The 16583-nt window shown below is 36.3% G+C and overlaps 2 protein-coding genes across 2 annotated transcripts; both read left to right on the top strand.

Annotated features, from left to right (window-relative positions):
• The first annotated feature begins 889 nt into the window (after window positions 1–889).
• On the top strand, window positions 890–1930 carry LOC121043783 (putative olfactory receptor 5AK3). Its single transcript, XM_040495781.1, has one exon. It carries the CDS (start codon window positions 914–916, stop codon window positions 1841–1843), a length of 930 nt encoding a protein of 309 aa, XP_040351715.1. The 5' UTR covers window positions 890–913; the 3' UTR covers window positions 1844–1930.
• A 12048-nt stretch (window positions 1931–13978) lies between these two features.
• Window positions 13979–15306, top strand: LOC121043782 (putative olfactory receptor 5AK3). The gene is given in 2 exon segments (XM_040495780.1): window positions 13979–14986; window positions 14988–15306. Coding segments are annotated over 2 exon segments (942 nt in total). The 5' UTR covers window positions 13979–14290; the 3' UTR covers window positions 15234–15306.
• The last annotated feature ends 1277 nt before the right edge of the window (window positions 15307–16583 follow it).

Below are 16583 nucleotides of genomic sequence, written 5' to 3'. Positions count from 1 at the left end.
CCACTTGTCTCCACAATATCTTAAGTAGATGTTGTATTTTCAGATTCAGGGACCAATGAAGGATTATGTATTAAATTTAGTTTCAATGTCTTTCTAGCCTTATTAAATCTGGAATAGTTCCCTGTTTTTTTTTTCTTTGTCTTTTATGAAATTGACATTTTTGAAGTGACTAAGCCAGTTGATTATAGAATTTCCCAACATCTGGACTTTTTCAAGTTGCTTCATAATGATTAGGTTCAATAAATCCTTGCCATTAAAACAACATAGGTGATGTTGTTGCTATTCCTTCTATTTGTACACATATATATGCATGTATGTATATATAAAATGAGGGGACTATATGGCATGTAAATATGGGAACTGCATGCTAAGGAGAGTTGTAGAAAGACACTCTGAAGTCTTCAAACATGTGGGCCATGAACAGAAAATTTCTTTCATTAATGCTACCAATTGATCTCATAAAATTTCTTTCATTAATGCTATCAATTTCAGGAGCTTGACCAGGATTGGGATGATGAATGTCTAAGGAAAACTACAGATGTTGAAAAGTTGCAAATCATATTTGAATATTGCTCTCAGCAAATATGGATACCTGCTTAATATGATGGAAACATGTGTTAACCTATGCTTCTTAGAATCACACATATTAGAAGTCAATCATCTTCTATGAGATCTCCTTCAGTTTGAAAATGAATCCATGACTCACATGTCATTTTTTATGTGGTGATTACTTATCAAGGAAATAGAAGAAATATGGAAAGCAATAAATCCTTTTGTGAGTGTTTTCCATAAGGATCTAATTCAAAAAAAAAAAAAGGTGACTGAAATATAAGATCCTTTTCCTTCAAGAAATCACAAACATTTTCTTTCTTTTCTTGGTCCTCTTCTTGGTCCTTTCTAGACTTCCATAATCATGACAAAAGAAAATATCACTGAAGTGACTGAATTTTTTCTTCTGGGGTTTGGTGCCCAAAACAAGTTTCGAGACCTCCTCTTCATTGTATTTCTGGTCATCTATGTGACTTCCATGGTGGGTAATATTGGAATGATCCTACTCATCAAGACAGATTCCAGACTTCAAACACCCATGTACTTTTTCCTACAACATTTGGCTTTTGTTGATATCTGTTATACCTCCGCTATCACTCCCAAGATGCTACAAAACTTCATATTAAAAAACAAATCTATATCCTTTGAGGGCTGTATAATGCAATTATTGGTTTATGCAACATTTGCAACCAGTGACTGTTACCTCCTGGCTGCTATGGCAGTGGATCGTTATGTAGCCATCTGTAACCCACTTCACTACCCCATAATCATGTCCCGAAGAGTCTGCATCCAACTGGTAGCTGGTTCATATGTCATGGGTTCAATAAATGCTTCCGTGCACACAGGTTTTACATTTTCACTGTACTTCTGCAAATCCAATACCATCAATCATTTTTTCTGTGATGTTCCCCCAATTCTTGCCCTTTCATGCTCCAACACTGACATCAACATCATGCTCCTTGTTGTCTTTGTGGGATTTAACTTGATATTCACTGTGTCGGTTGTCATCTTTTCCTACGTGTATATCATGGCCACCATCCTGAAGATATCTTCTGTTTCAGGGAGGAAAAAAGCCTTCTCCACATGTGCCTCCCACCTGACAGCAGTCATTTTTTTCTATGCAACCCTGTCATACATGTACTTACAGCCCCAAGCTAGTAATTCCCAGGAGAATATGAAAGTGGCCTCTGTATTTTATGGCATTGTGATTCCTCTTTTGAACCCCATGATCTATAGTTTGAGAAATAAGGAGGTAAAAGAGGTTCTAAAAGTGATGAGGAAAAAGTGCTTCTAGGTTGGACCCAAGTCATTAAAATTCAGCACCTCAAAGCATCAAGTAAGGATGTTTGACCACTATTGAATGTTTCTGAAGTTGGAAACACGTTCACGTCTTAAATCAATGTTACCTCTTTTAATAACTTCTTAAAATGTGAGAAATATAGCAACATCTCATGAGACTAATATTCCCCTGGTTATAACTCAAGAAATATGTTTCATACTATCCATATTTTATTGAGATTATTTAAAATATTAAAATTATGTACAGACTTCACAAAGTATTTAGTTATTTCAAATAGATTTCATATATGTTCTTAAAGACTAGAAAACCTCAATTTTGCATGTAATCAATATTAAAATGGAAGTTCATTAATTACCATTCACTTAAATGACTTCCTTAAGTTGTCTACAAAGAGACAGTATGTTCTGTTCTAACTATTGCATACACCAGAATGTAAAATAAATGCACTGCTTTGAAAAGTACTTTTTGACTCTGGTTATACTTCCTACTTAATATTCTTTTATTAGTTACATTCTCTAGTAACTAATTTCTATGCGATGTTATGTTTGATGTTACATTTGTCGTTAGTTATCCTCTTTATTCTGAATCCATTTCTTTCTTGTATAAGGTAAGGAAACTTCTGGAAACATTTCCTATATCCCTCCCCAATAAAAATAGAAAATCTAGAATGCAGAAGGATATAAAAACCTAAATAATTCATTTATGAAAGGCACACCAGTCATTTTAGTCTAGGCAAATAACTTTAAACTATAGTAAACAATAGAAGTTGAAAGGAGGCCAAGAGCCTTTTGAATCAGAAAGACAAACTGTTAACAAGAGAGCTTTAATAGGTATATTGAAGTTAAGTGGTGGAAACCCCCACATGACTCTAGATAGGCCATGCTAGCTAGCTACATGAAAAAGCAAGTTTCACATGAAAATAACACCAGACAGACTAGTGATCTGGCCAGAAAATGTTAAGTAACAGCAGAAAGACAACTGGGCAAGAGAAGATACATTTTTCAAATATGATATCCTGCTTCAATTTTGAGAGAAGAGAAAAAATTAACATGGAGATAATGTGGGATGACCAGTATATTCCCAGCAAAGACTCCAACTTTATAAAGGATGACACCTTCCATAAAGGGAAGGTCCAAGAACCTTCAAAGACCAGGATTAGGGACAATTGCTAGAAAGTCGTCAGCAAAGTAGACAAAGGATGTCCTGAGACTCTAGAGGGGAAAGTCAGAGACTAATGTAAAATATGGTGACTATTTTTTTTATGGTGACTATTTTTAAAATACCGTATCATATATTTGAAATCTGTTGAGAGAGTAGAAATAAGGAAAATGATAATCATGCAAAGTGATGGTTTGTTAACCAGTTTGTGGTGATCATTTCATGATGGATACTCCTGTCAAAATATCAAGTTGTGTATCTCAAGTACATACAAACTTTGTCAATTCTACCTCAGTAAAGATGTAGGGGAAACATGATAAAACAAAGAAAAACTTAGTACATGTTGAGAAATCTAAGAGGCCAAATTGGAAATAGGGTGCAAAATAGAGAGTCACATATTACTCTGCATTTAATACCAAGGTGAAAGAAATCCCAAAAGGAAATAAATTCTGTGACAAATATACACAAGAAGTGAAATCCCTGAAATTTATATGAAGGAGGAAATGGTTGATCTGGGCTCTCACCAGGGAATAAATAGTGATTGTTAGCAATTATCCAAAAGAGAAATTTCCTTACTGACATCTAGAGTACTAATAGTCGGATGTTGTATAATCATAAATTCTTTCATAAATTACCAGGTGAACATTATTGTTTCATAAATCATCAGCACCCCATGGTTTATAAGGGCTTTTGGGGTCCAGCAATTGCCTCTAAAACATTATGATAGGGGCTCAGTTCTTCGACCCAAATTTGAAGTTGATAATTAGCAAGATGGCTAACTTACCATGTTTTCACTCATATGTGGATCTTGAGAAACTGAACAGAAGACCATGGGGGAAAGAAAGGGGGGAAAAAAGATACAAACAGAGAGGGAGAAAGGAAAGCCACAAGAGACTATTAAATACAGAGAACAAACTAAGGGTGGATGGTGGGGTGGGGAAGAAAGAAAATGAGTGATAGGCATTGAGGTGGGCACCTGTTGGGATGAGCACTGGGTGTTGCATGTAAGCCAATTTGACAATAAATTATATTCATAAAAAAATATATTACTCTAGACCAAAGTGGAAGAAAATATAGCATCACACACAAAAGTTTGGAACAAGAATGACATGGGGAAGAGAATACCTATAGAAGCTTAAAGACAAAGAATCCACCCACCATCCCTCATGAGTATTCACTAGCTGCTCCCAAATGTAGCTGGTTGTCCGTCCATCCTCCTCTTATTCCTTCCTAAAAGAATTCCTATTTTATGTTGCAGGTGATGCAGCCAGGTAAAAAATATATTGCACTTCTCAGCTTTTTTTGTAGTTGCGATGGCGTGTATCTTAGGCCTTTGGTAAAGGTAACATATACCAGTGGCATAGAGTGAAGAATTAACCTTAACCTAAAGAACTATCGTATCTTTGTCTGCAGGTAACTGGCATGATCTATAGGCCCTGACATGTCCTTCCTAATAAGAGTGTTTTTGGCCACTGGACAGTCTAACATTGTGATTTATGATGGAAGCTTTGAGACATGCCATATCATTTTCAAACTCCAGGGCAACTTGGGACTAAATATACTATCCTTAACCTCCAGGAGAGGTTGAGAATGAAAGTTCAGCCACATGAGCATTATGTCATACATAGTGCCACAAAGAAACTGGATACTAAAGAATACTAAGGGTGAGCCTCGCAGGTCAGCAATACTCCATATGTGTGGCCACACGTCGACCTACAGAACGGTAATACATCCCTGTGTAATATACAAAATACATGGACATTTTGTGTTTGGATCCTCACAAACCTTGCCTTATGTATTTCTTCCTTTAACTACTTTCAATGTGTATCCTTTTATTATGATAAAACTAAAATTTGTATGTATTGTGTTTTCCTGATGTGTTCGCCAGTTTGGGCTCTATTTAAATTTCCACAGGTTGAGTATCTTCTACAGAAACTTACTTCTCACAGTTCTGAGAGTTAGAAGTCTGAGAGCAGGGTGCCAACATGGTCAGGGTCTGGTGAGAGCTGCCTTCTGGGCTTCAGACTGCCAACCTCTGCTCTGTTCTCAGTGGTAGAAAGAGCTAGAGAACTTTCTGGGGTCTCTTCTATAAAAGCATGAACCCTACTCATCAGGGCTGCACTCTCAGCTGTGGGTGCAGGGCTAAGCAAATCACAAAAGTGCAAGTCAAAACCTTCAGTGCTGTGACCCAAAGCCCTCACCACCATATACCAGCACCTTGGGTTACGATTTCAACAGAAGGATTTGGAGGGGCACAAATATTCAGTCCATATCACGAGAGTTCAGTGAGTCATTCCAGTGAATTATGAAACCTGAGGGTGACTGTGGAAAGATCCCCACATTTGTTACCAGCCACAAATGGGTGTAGCTCCAGGGATCCCTGGATTTTTGGCATCTGAAGTGACATCAGTCCTATGGAAACTGTTCCCTCAGACTGTGTTTGCTAAGCTTTTTGAAAAGGGTGATCCCAAGCAGCGGAGAGCAGGAAGAATGAGCTATAGAAAGACAGAACCAAGGAAAGGGTGAATAACTTAGCTGGCATACACCCTAGGAACTGGAACTCAGTCTCAGTCTCTGAAGGACCAGACAAGTATTCAATCCTTCTTCCCCACTGCTTGAAGGTCAAGATATTCTTGAGGCAGAGAAGCACCTATATAGGTACCAGTCACTGATAGCACAGACAATGGTGTCCACCACAGATGCATGAAATCGAGTAGCTGAGGAGAGAGACACAAGACACTGAGACCTCTGCTACCTATATAATACATTTCCAGCCAGTGAAATGTGAGTGGAAGTCTGCTGGATTTGGAGAAAGCTTTCATTTTCCTAATGAAGTGTGTATATATATATATATATATATATATATATATATATATATATATATCTCATTGTCACCCTGCCTTCCTGGATCATTTTTTCTGCTTTGAAAAGGGAATATGATGTCTAGCACTAGAGGAGACAGGTTAGACTGTGGGGCAACCTGCATATGGGAAAGGCTAAGTCAATCACAAAGTGCAAGTTAAAACTTCCAAACTATTGTTATAAAAGAAAAATAAGTCCCTGTTTTTTTGAGCCAAAGTAAATTGGTTTTTTTCTACCAGGAGTAGGACACATTCCTAACTGAGACACTGGTCATGCAATAAGTAATGCTGAATGTTGATTCACCAGCCTTTTGAATGTAACGCTCCTTCTCAGGTATGCTTGTTAATCAAAAGCTACAGACTCACTGAATCTAGCCTTCTATTCTCACTGATTAAAGTTTTCACCCTAGCAACTTTCGAGCCCAAAACTTCTCAAAATATCTTATTCCACAGACTGTTATCTGAAACATTCTAATGGCATAAAGTGCAATTAGGAAAAAAAGAGTATATTTATCCAGGGTTTATTTTTTAAATATATACTTTTTTTTTTTGAACGTTTATTTATTTTTGGGACAGAGAGAGACAGAGCATGAACGGGGGAGGGGCACAGAGAGAGGGAGACACAGAATCGGAAACAGGCTCCAGGCTCTGAGCCATCAGCCCAGAGCCTGACGCGGGGCTCGAACTCGCGGACCGCGAGATCGTGACCTGGCTGAAGTCGGACGCTCAACCGACTGCGCCACCCAGGCGCCCCTTAAATATATACTTTTTAGAAAAACAAAAGAAAGAAGACACAAAGAGTATTTTTCTTCAAGTAAACAATGATCAAGGTGCTAATATAAAATATGTTGTTTCCCCTCTCCCCCACCCCCTCCATCAACCCTCAGTTTGTTCTCTATATTTGAGAGTCTATTATGGTTTGCACCCCTCCCTCTCTGTAACTATTTTTCCCCTTCCCTTCCCCCATCGTCTTCTGTTACATTTATCAAGTTCCACATGAGTGAAAAGATATGATATCTTTCTATGTAAGCAATGAACCATACATGGGAATCTACCTCCAAAACCAAGAGCACGCTCTACACACTGTATGTTAGCCAAGTTAACAATAAATTATATTTAAAAAATAATAAAAAAAATAAAAATCTCAATACATAAAAAAATTTTTTTAAATATGTTCAAATAGTAGTAACTGTATTCGCCACATTAGGGACATAGGTTCCTAAATTTAGACTAGCTTTGATTTCTTTTTTTCAGAAAACCATGTTTTTTTTACTGATTATGATGACAAGGTCAACTTTCTGGACCTGAACACAGATTATTAGACACATTAGGAACTGTTCAACATAATTTATCACAAGAAAATAATTTGAAGAGTTGTTTTATAAAAGGCAACACACACACACACACACACGAGTCCCTATGACAGGAACATGAATTAAATTTATCCTTTGTAGAAAGCTTGAATGTTATTCATCAGAAAATAACTACTCAACATTGTTTATTCCAATTCCAGCTCAGCTCCTGGAATCTCAGATTCCTGAGGGAACCAGTATTGATTCCCTTAGGCCCCTGCTCTAAACTCCCCAATTAGAAGGAAGCACAGAAAGACCATGGTGGTAATCAGCCCACACTGCTGCAGAAAGAGAATCTGGAGGCAACTCTGGAGTAAGTAAAACAAAGCAAATCCCATTTTTCAAATCAGCCATGTTTTCATCCCAGCGTGTGCTGGAAATGGTGGAGCAAAAGGGTCAGAACCAAAGTTCCAGTATGCTTCACCCAAAACCAGGAATAAGCCTTTCATCCCTGGTGATACAACAGCAATGGAGGGAGGGAACTGAACTGGACTGGGTACAAATGAACAAAAGATTGAAAGGCTGATTGAATGAATGAATGAATGAATGAAAAGTATACTATTGTATACTATTGCATGTGTTTTTGTTTGGTTTTTTTGTTTCATTTTGTTTTGTTTTGTTTTGTTTTGCATGTGTTTTTATGACCAATTCCGAGTAGCCATTCAATGCCTGGTCCTGTGCTGGGAATTTTACATCAATCACCTCACTTTGTCACATCATTACAAAGCAGCCTTTACTTCTTTCTCTTCCTCTTCCTTTTGAAAACAATTAAAACTATTTCAAAAAGAAATGGTGATGAAATTTATAAGTTTAAAGACTCTCTCCCCACTCCCATGCCCAAGGATAACCACTAAACATTTGATGTGATTCCTTCTTGAGCTTTTTCATGGATAAATAAAGAAAATGAGAAAAAGAGAGAGTGGATGTGAATAAAAGTGTTATTTTTAAAGGGTCCACACGTTATGTATTATTCTGCAGCTTTCTTTGCTCATTTGACAGTAAGACAGGAACACCTTTCCATAAGAGCATATATTTATCCCATACATTTTGGCCAGTGTGTTAATCTCATAATAAGTTTCTCTTCTGATTTATTTAATTCTATTTCCAAATTTTTGCTTTTATAAGCAGTGTTACGATAAACATCATGACCTTCTAAGTAATTCTGTGATCCCATTTTACAGACACTAGACCTGAGGTCAAGGGGAGTTACCCCTTTGAATCTATGAGGTGGTATGATCAAAATTCCAACCCAGGTCAGCCTATTCACTTTCCCTTCCACCTCATGGTGCTGCATATAAAGGAAGCTTCAGAAGCACCAGAGTTCAGTATAGGGTAGTCACGCTTGGGGGGTTGTCTCTTCTACTGGTTGTCCATAGTTCTTGAAAAAACGTCCCCCAATATCTCATGCATTTTATTTAAATTCAAGATGATTACATTGAAATGGTAAATGTCAGGATTCTATCAAGATTCTAAGCCGAGTAGACTCATGAGAATTCTAGCTTCCTCTGACCAGTGCCTTCACCCACTGGATAGAAGTCTCCTTGAAAGGGCTCTATTTCAACCCTTACCCCTCACTAAATGTTGAAGAGCACTATTTCTTTTTCCATCACTACAGAATTAAGCCACTCTATTCTTCAAGATATTTGAAAAAACCAGACTGCCCAGGAAACATTAACAACAGGTGCAGTTTGCTAAACTCTCCACCACTAAATGCACTTTCTTAGCTAAAACTGATCATCTCATCTATGGAGCTACAGCTCTGCCTGGCTTTAGTGACATGAGTACAGGAGATTTCTTTTTTTTTTTTTTTTTAAATGGTTTATTCAGAGGCTTTTATTTTTTTTTTATTTATATATGAAATTTATTGTCAAATTGGTTTCCATACAACACCCAGTGCTCATCCCAAAAGGTGCCCTCCTCAATACCCATCACCCACCCTCTCCTCCCTCCCACCCCCCATCAACCCTCAGTTTGCTCTCAGTTCTCAACAGTCTCTTATGCTTTGGCTCTCTCCCACTCTAACCTCTTTTTTTTTTTTTTCCTTCCCCTCCCCCATGGGTTCCTGTTAAGTTTCTCAGGATCCACATAAGAGTGAAACCATATGGTATCTGTCTTTCTCTGTATGGCTTATTTCACTTAGCATCACACTCTCCAGTTCCATCCACGTAGGAGATTTCTACTGATATAGTGGGGACATGGCTTTTCCTTTGTGAGGGATTTCTGTTATTGAGTAATATTTAAGGTGCATGAAAATATATTTAAGATAATGTAACAACTATTCATGGAGCCACCATCTAACTTCTGCGACTTGCTTTTTGTTGCTCATCATTCCATTTGAGAAATTTATCCACATGGATTTTCTGGCTCCAGCTTACTGAATTTTCACTACTTTATTTAATAGTATATTTTTCTGTGATCAACAATGCTTTGTGTGTGTGTATAAATATATTTATATGGGTACACTTACACGTGCATGTATTCATGTGTATATATATCCTTGCTTATGTGGTCAAGAATTTCTCTAGAATATGTACCTATAATGGAAATTCAGGAAGGCATATATTTAATTTTACTAATATTTCCAAATTTGCCCCCAACATGATTATGCTAATTTACCTTCTACCAGAAATATATTATTCCACATCTTCACCAAAACTTAGCATTTTAAACTGAAGAATACAAAATTATTTTTCAATGCAGCATTAATATATAATTATCAAATAGTGAGTTGTGTTTACTTTCACATTTCTTTTTTTTTTTTTAATTTTTTTTTCAACATTTATTTATTTTTGGGACAGAGAGAGACAGAGCATGAACGGGGGAGGGGCAGAGAGAGAGGGAGACACAGAATTGGAAACAGGCTCCAGGCTCTGAGCCATCAGCCCAGAGCCCGACGCGGGGCTCGAACTCACGGACCGCGAGATCGTGACCTGGCTGAAGTCGGACGCTTAACCGACTGTGCCACCCAGGTGCCCCTACTTTCACATTTCTATTGACCATTTAGGTTTTCTTTTCTATAATATCCTGATTGTATATTTTGTAAATTTTTCCCTTGGGATAATTTATAGAAATTCTTTACATATACTGGATGCTAATTACCTGACATTTATATATGTTGCAAAAAAAAAAAAAATTACCTAAGTAAATTTCTAGTCAGTAATTAGCCTCTTCTCTTTTACAATGTTGGTATTTTTAATTTAAAAATGGTTGGATTTTCAATGTTTTATTTTTTGTGCATTCATGTCCTATTTAAGTATTTTTCTGTATATCTAAGTCATGAGTATTTTGTTTTGTTTTACTCTCAAAGCTTTACAATTCAAATCTTTAATCCATTTGGAAATTATTTTCATAAAATGTAAAGTAGGAATACAAGATTATTTTTCATGTGTATAAACATTTATAGCACCAATGTATTGGACCATTTTTCACTGACGTACATGCTCCTGGCTTCATACATCAAGCTTCCAGAGGCCCATGGGCCTGTCTTTTATTTCTTTTTATGGATTCCATTGATCCATTTGTCCACCCTCACACCATTCCACACGATAATGTCTTTACTACTATCACTTTTTAAGAAGTTCTGATTCTGATAGAGTAAGTTCTCATCCTCTTCTCCTTTAAAATTGTCTTTGCTATTTTTAGGTATTTTCTCTCCCACATAAATTTTAGAATAAGTTTGTCAAGATGTATGTAAATTTCTTCCAAATTTGCTTAGAATTACATTGAATTTGTAGATTAATATGGGGGGGGATGTAATGTTTACAATATTGAGTTCCTCTCCATGATCCTGGTCTGTTTGGGTCTTCTTTAAGCCTTTAAATAAAGTTGTATTATCTCAATAAGGGTCATGAACATTCTTTCTTAGATTTATGCCTAGACACTTTATTTTTGATGTTATTATAAGATAAATTTTTTAATAACACTTTTGATTTCTGGCGAACAGAAATTCAATTGATTTGTTTATATTAAACTATTATTAAATAACTTTACTAGGCTCACTAAGAATTTATCTGCCAATTCTCTAGGATTTTTTATAGAGACAATTACATTATCTAAAGCTAATAACTGTTGTGGTTTTTCCTCATAATCATTTTACCTTTCATGTCTTCTTCATTTTGTTCTGGCTTCTGAAAAAATACTGAACAGATTCAGTCATAACAAGCATCCTTGTCTTATTTTTTATAGGCACTGTGTCTCATGATTTAATAGTAATTATGTTTAGTCCAGCAATGCAGTAACTTTTACCAGGTTATAACAGTCTCTACCTGTTTTCATTTTTGTTCTATTGAATCATGAAAAGTTATTGAATTTTACCAAACAATTGTTCTGTATCTATTGAGAAGATCATATGGCTTTTTAAAGAATATATCGATATGGCAAATTATATCAATAAAATTTCCAATGTTAAAAAATGCTTTCATTCCTGGGATAAATACAAATAGGTCTTGATTACTGATGGTAAGTACCTTTTCGCTGCTTCTGATGTTTCTTTCCTGCAAGAAAATTCAGTCTGTATAATCGCAGACTCTCTATCCCCATCTTATCCACTAAGTTCCTAAAAAGATGGCATGACAAGTCTGATTAGTAAAACTGAGAACAATCTGGCATGTTTTGCCCTGCCTTAATTCTTAGCAGCAGTCAACCTACTAAAGCCCATGCTCCCCTGAACTCCCAGAGGCACTTTCCCACCATGTGCAAGAGGCATGTTCCTATCACTGTCATTAAGACTGGGTGGGAAAAATATCAACTTATGGTGTTCATTGGCAGCAAATAATTTGACTAATAAACTTACAATTTGGGGCATGCCTGGCTGGATCAGTTGGGGGAATATGCAACTGTTGATCTTGGGGTGGTGGGTATGAGCCCCATGTTGGATGTAGAGATTACTTAAAAATAAAATCTTTCCAAAAATAAATAAATAAATAAACCTAAAATTTTCCCCCAGGTGCCCAAAGGTGATATTATGGTCCCCATACAGACATTATCTTTTATTTATCAACTTGTTCAAATCCAAAAAGGAAGAGAATAGATATTTACGAGAGCCTCTTTGATATCCTAGAAACTGTTTCTTTAATACATGAATGGATTTGGTCAATGAATGTGTATTTAAGTTGTTTGCATCTAAATTCACAAATGAGGTTGGGTCTAATTTTCTTTTCTCATATTTTATTTATTTTGGTTCCAATGCAATATTGACATGAATTGGAAAATGTTCTTTATTGTGATTTTCAGGAAGAGCTTATATAATATTAGAATTCATTGTTCCAAAAAAAATTAAAAAAAATAAAAAATAAAGAATTCATTCTTCCATAAATGCATGATAGAACTTTCCTATAACACAATGGGGACAGTGTTTGTTTGAGTAAACTTTAAAATATCAAGCAAAGTCATTTAATGGTTTTAAAATATTTAAATATATTTAAATATTTCACACACACACACACAATCACTCCAACTGTTATCACTACCCATTTAATCTACATTTTTCCTAAAAATTTTTTTTAAACAAAATAAATTTTCCAAATTATATGTATGGAATAAAACACAGTTCAACAAACATCATGTAGCAGCAAACAAGTATAAAATGGATAGTAAGTTTTATTACTATGTTTGACTTTCCTGGGTAAATGAATCAAGGCAGGAATGGAGTTTATTCCATTTTTTCCCCAAAAGAACAAACAATAGGGGAAAAAATAAGGTTTGTTATTTTAAATGTAGAGATTTCTGGTCTACGGAGAATACTATAGACAAAGATAATAGACAACAGAATGTAAGAAAATTTTTGTCAAGTCAATAACAGAGTGCTCAAACTATATAAAGGAAGAGCATCCATCCATAAATTGACCCACAGAGATATCGATAAAAAATATGATTCCAAAATTCTACAAAAATATACTATACAAAGATCAAATTAGTTTCTGGTTAGAAAATAAAACAAATTAAAATGGAGATGTCACTTTACAAGTATTTTCTGGTATAAAAACTATTAAGAAAATACCAATGTTCCCAAAAAAGTGAGGATATGGGAACCCCCATGAACAATTAGCAGGAATGCACACTGGTGCCTCCATTATGCAATGTGATCTGGAAAACTTGGTCAAAATAAATACATGCATACTCTAAGAGTCAACATTTTTTGTTCCTAGAAAAATTTAGTTATTTGTAGTGGACATACAGTGGAAATAAAAAACACTGAGTTATTTGTGGTGGAAACAAGTTGTAGGTGGCCGACTACCCATTGTTAGGAAAGCACATAGGTAAATTATGATAGATAGACACCATAGAGTAATGTTACTCAGTGTGTGGTCCCTGGACCAGCACCCCAGGTCCTGGACTCTCTGTTTCCACTCAATGATGTAATAAGAATTGAAAGTGAGACTAAGCATCTAAAACTATTACAGAATTTTGACAATGCTGATAATTTTTTATTGCTATATGCAACAATATTGATCCATGACATATTACAAATTTTACAAAGAAAATGCTCCTTTACCATAGATAACTTGATAAACACTTCCATAAAAGACTCTACTTGGGCATGAGTCCATGATAATAGAGGGAGCAGAATTAGTAAGGAGACAGAAAGAGTAAGGTGTGAATACAGAAAAAAAATTAAAGGAAAATCATATAAAAATTTATGGGTAAATCAAGATTTTCATACATAATAATTTATGTAAAATGGGATTTATGAATTAAAATGTATACAGCATAAAAGAAAGCTTAATTTTTAAAAGTATGTTTTCATATGTCCCCTAATTAATAGACTTAAGAAATAAACAAAAGCTTAAATTCTTAGTATAATTAAAGAGTCAGTTTTCACTCTCATAACAAAGAAACTGATCCATGGCAATTTTCCCAAAACATAGATCTAAAGTATCTAAAGTCAGATGTCAAGGTATAGACTTTAAATGTGAGTCAATTGTCTCATAGAAAATATCCTCTGACTCCATTGTGAAACCAAATATTATACCATTGCCAATTCCAAAATTAGTTAAAGGACCACAAGGTCTTAGCTTTCTCTGCTCTTCTTTCTTTACACCTTTCCAGCTGATACTTAATCTTTGCTAGCCATGGAACAAAACAATGGCACTGAAATAAGTGAGTTCATTCTCCTGGGATTTGCTGGTCAACGCAAGTCGTGGCATATTCTCTTCATAGTATTTCTAGTGATCTACGTGGCCATCCTAGTGGGCAATATTGGAATGATCCTACTCATCAAGATTGATTCTTGCCTTCATACCCCGATGTATTTTTTCCTCCAACACTTGGCATTTGTTGATCTCTGCTACACCTCTGCTATCACTCCCAAAATGCTGCAAAACTTTGTACAAACAGAGCAATCCATCTCATTCATAGGGTGTATGGTGCAATTACTAGTCTATGGTGCTTTTGCAACGACTGACTGTTACATCTTGGCTGCAATGGCAGTGGACCGGTATGTCGCCATCTACAATCCACTCCACTATCCAATAGTCATGTCCCAGAGAGTCTGCATTCAACTCCTATTTGGCTCATACTTCATAGGTGTTCTAAATGCCTCTGTAAACACAAGTTTTACTTTTTCACTGAACTTTTGCAAATCCAATAAAATTAACCACTTTTTCTGTGATGAACCCCCAATTTTAGCTCTCTCTTGTTCCAACATTGACTTCAACATCATGCTGCTAACTGTCTTTGTGGGGTTTAACCTAATGTTCACTGTGCTGGTTGTCATCTTTTCCTACATATATATCCTGGCTGCCATCCTGAAGATATCTTCCATTGCAGGGAAGAAAAAAAGCCTTCTCCACGTGTGCCTCCCACCTGACAGCAGTCACTGTTTTCTATGGGACTCTGTCTTACATGTATCTGCACCGTGGGACCAATGAGTCTCAAGAGCAAGAAAAAATGGCTTCTGTGTTTTATGGCATCATGATCCCCATGTTAAACCCCCTCATCTACAGCCTGAGAAACCAAGATGTGAAGGAAGCCCTAAAAGTGGTTACAAAGAAGTGCTTCTGGTTTGATCATTGATTTCTGATTTTTTACACTTGTAAACAAGACTGACAGTGCCAGTTTTTAAGAAATCAAAACCAAACTTCCAAGCAACATAAGAAAATTTGCTCAATCTTTCTAATACTGAGCTGCAAATTAAAGTTTAACAGTGAGATAACCAGTTTAAAGTAACTGGCAAAACTGAAAAAGAATCATAACACTTACTAATTGCTGTGATGCAAGGGCAATCATGCTCTCATTCATTGTGAATAGAAAATTGAAGTGTTACTTCACCCTAGAAATTATCTGGCAATATCTTTTTTTATGTTTTTAAATTTATTTTTGAGAGAGAGAGAGAGACAGAGTGCAGGTGGGGGAAGGACAGAGAGAGAGGGACACATAGAATCCGAAGCAGGCTCCAGCTCCGAGCTGTCGGCACAGACCCTGATTGGGGGCAGCGGGGGGCAGCTGGGTTCAAACTCACAGACCATGAGATCATGACCTGAGCTGAAGTTGGACGCTTAACCAACTGAGCCACTCAGGCACCCCGGCAGTATCTTTTTTAAACAAACAAAGAAACATCTTCAATTCAGAATTTCAGACGTGTAAACTGATCTATGGAAATAGAAATTCCAGTCTATAAGGTCATATATTTAATAGATATTAAATTGCAGCATTGTTTAGGAAGATAAGACCAAGAAAGTGAATATTGTTCAGTAGGGAAATAAATTCGTATTTGTTATGATTCCAAAATCTGTATCTGTTGCTACATAGCAAGTTTCTACAAATTTAAGGGCTTAAAACACAATTATTATTTTATGCTTTTATGGGTCAGGAATGTGGACACTGCTTAAATACATCCTCTGAGATGCTACAATCAAGGTGTCAACCAGGACTGAGAACTGAGGCTCAACTGGGGATCCAGTTTCCAAGCCCCCTAATGTAATAGGCAGGACTCATCTCCTTGCAGTTGTAAGACTGAGATTCCTGCCTTCCTACTGGCTGCCAGCCAGAGGTTTCGCCCAGCTCTTAAAGGCTATCCACAGTCTTTTCTGTGTGGCCCTCTCCATAACCCCTCTCATAACATGGCAGTTTACTTTTCAAAGCAGGGAAGCCATACGGTTGATCGGTATATATACCATGTGAAACAAAACACACCTCTATGCCCAAATCATACTGCCATTTCAAGACTCAGTCTCTCCTTGAAGTTTTCCCAGCTTAGCCTTTGTTTTTTGCCAACTTTCTACCCCTTGGGGGTAATTCTTTCTTCCACTGAGTACCTACAGCACTTTATTTATTATTTATCACTTCCTATATAAATTACTTACTTATAAGACTCTCACTACCATTTATACCATTGTCTTTCTATGACCTTTTAACATCTGGCAT

The sequence above is a fragment of the Herpailurus yagouaroundi genome, unplaced genomic scaffold (genome assembly GCF_014898765.1).
Source record: "Herpailurus yagouaroundi ecotype Mexico unplaced genomic scaffold, PumYag 187, whole genome shotgun sequence".
NCBI classification, from domain to species: domain Eukaryota; kingdom Metazoa; phylum Chordata; class Mammalia; order Carnivora; family Felidae; genus Herpailurus; species Herpailurus yagouaroundi.
Note: the sequence above shows the minus strand (reverse complement) of the source record. Positions and strands in the feature narration are given on the sequence as shown.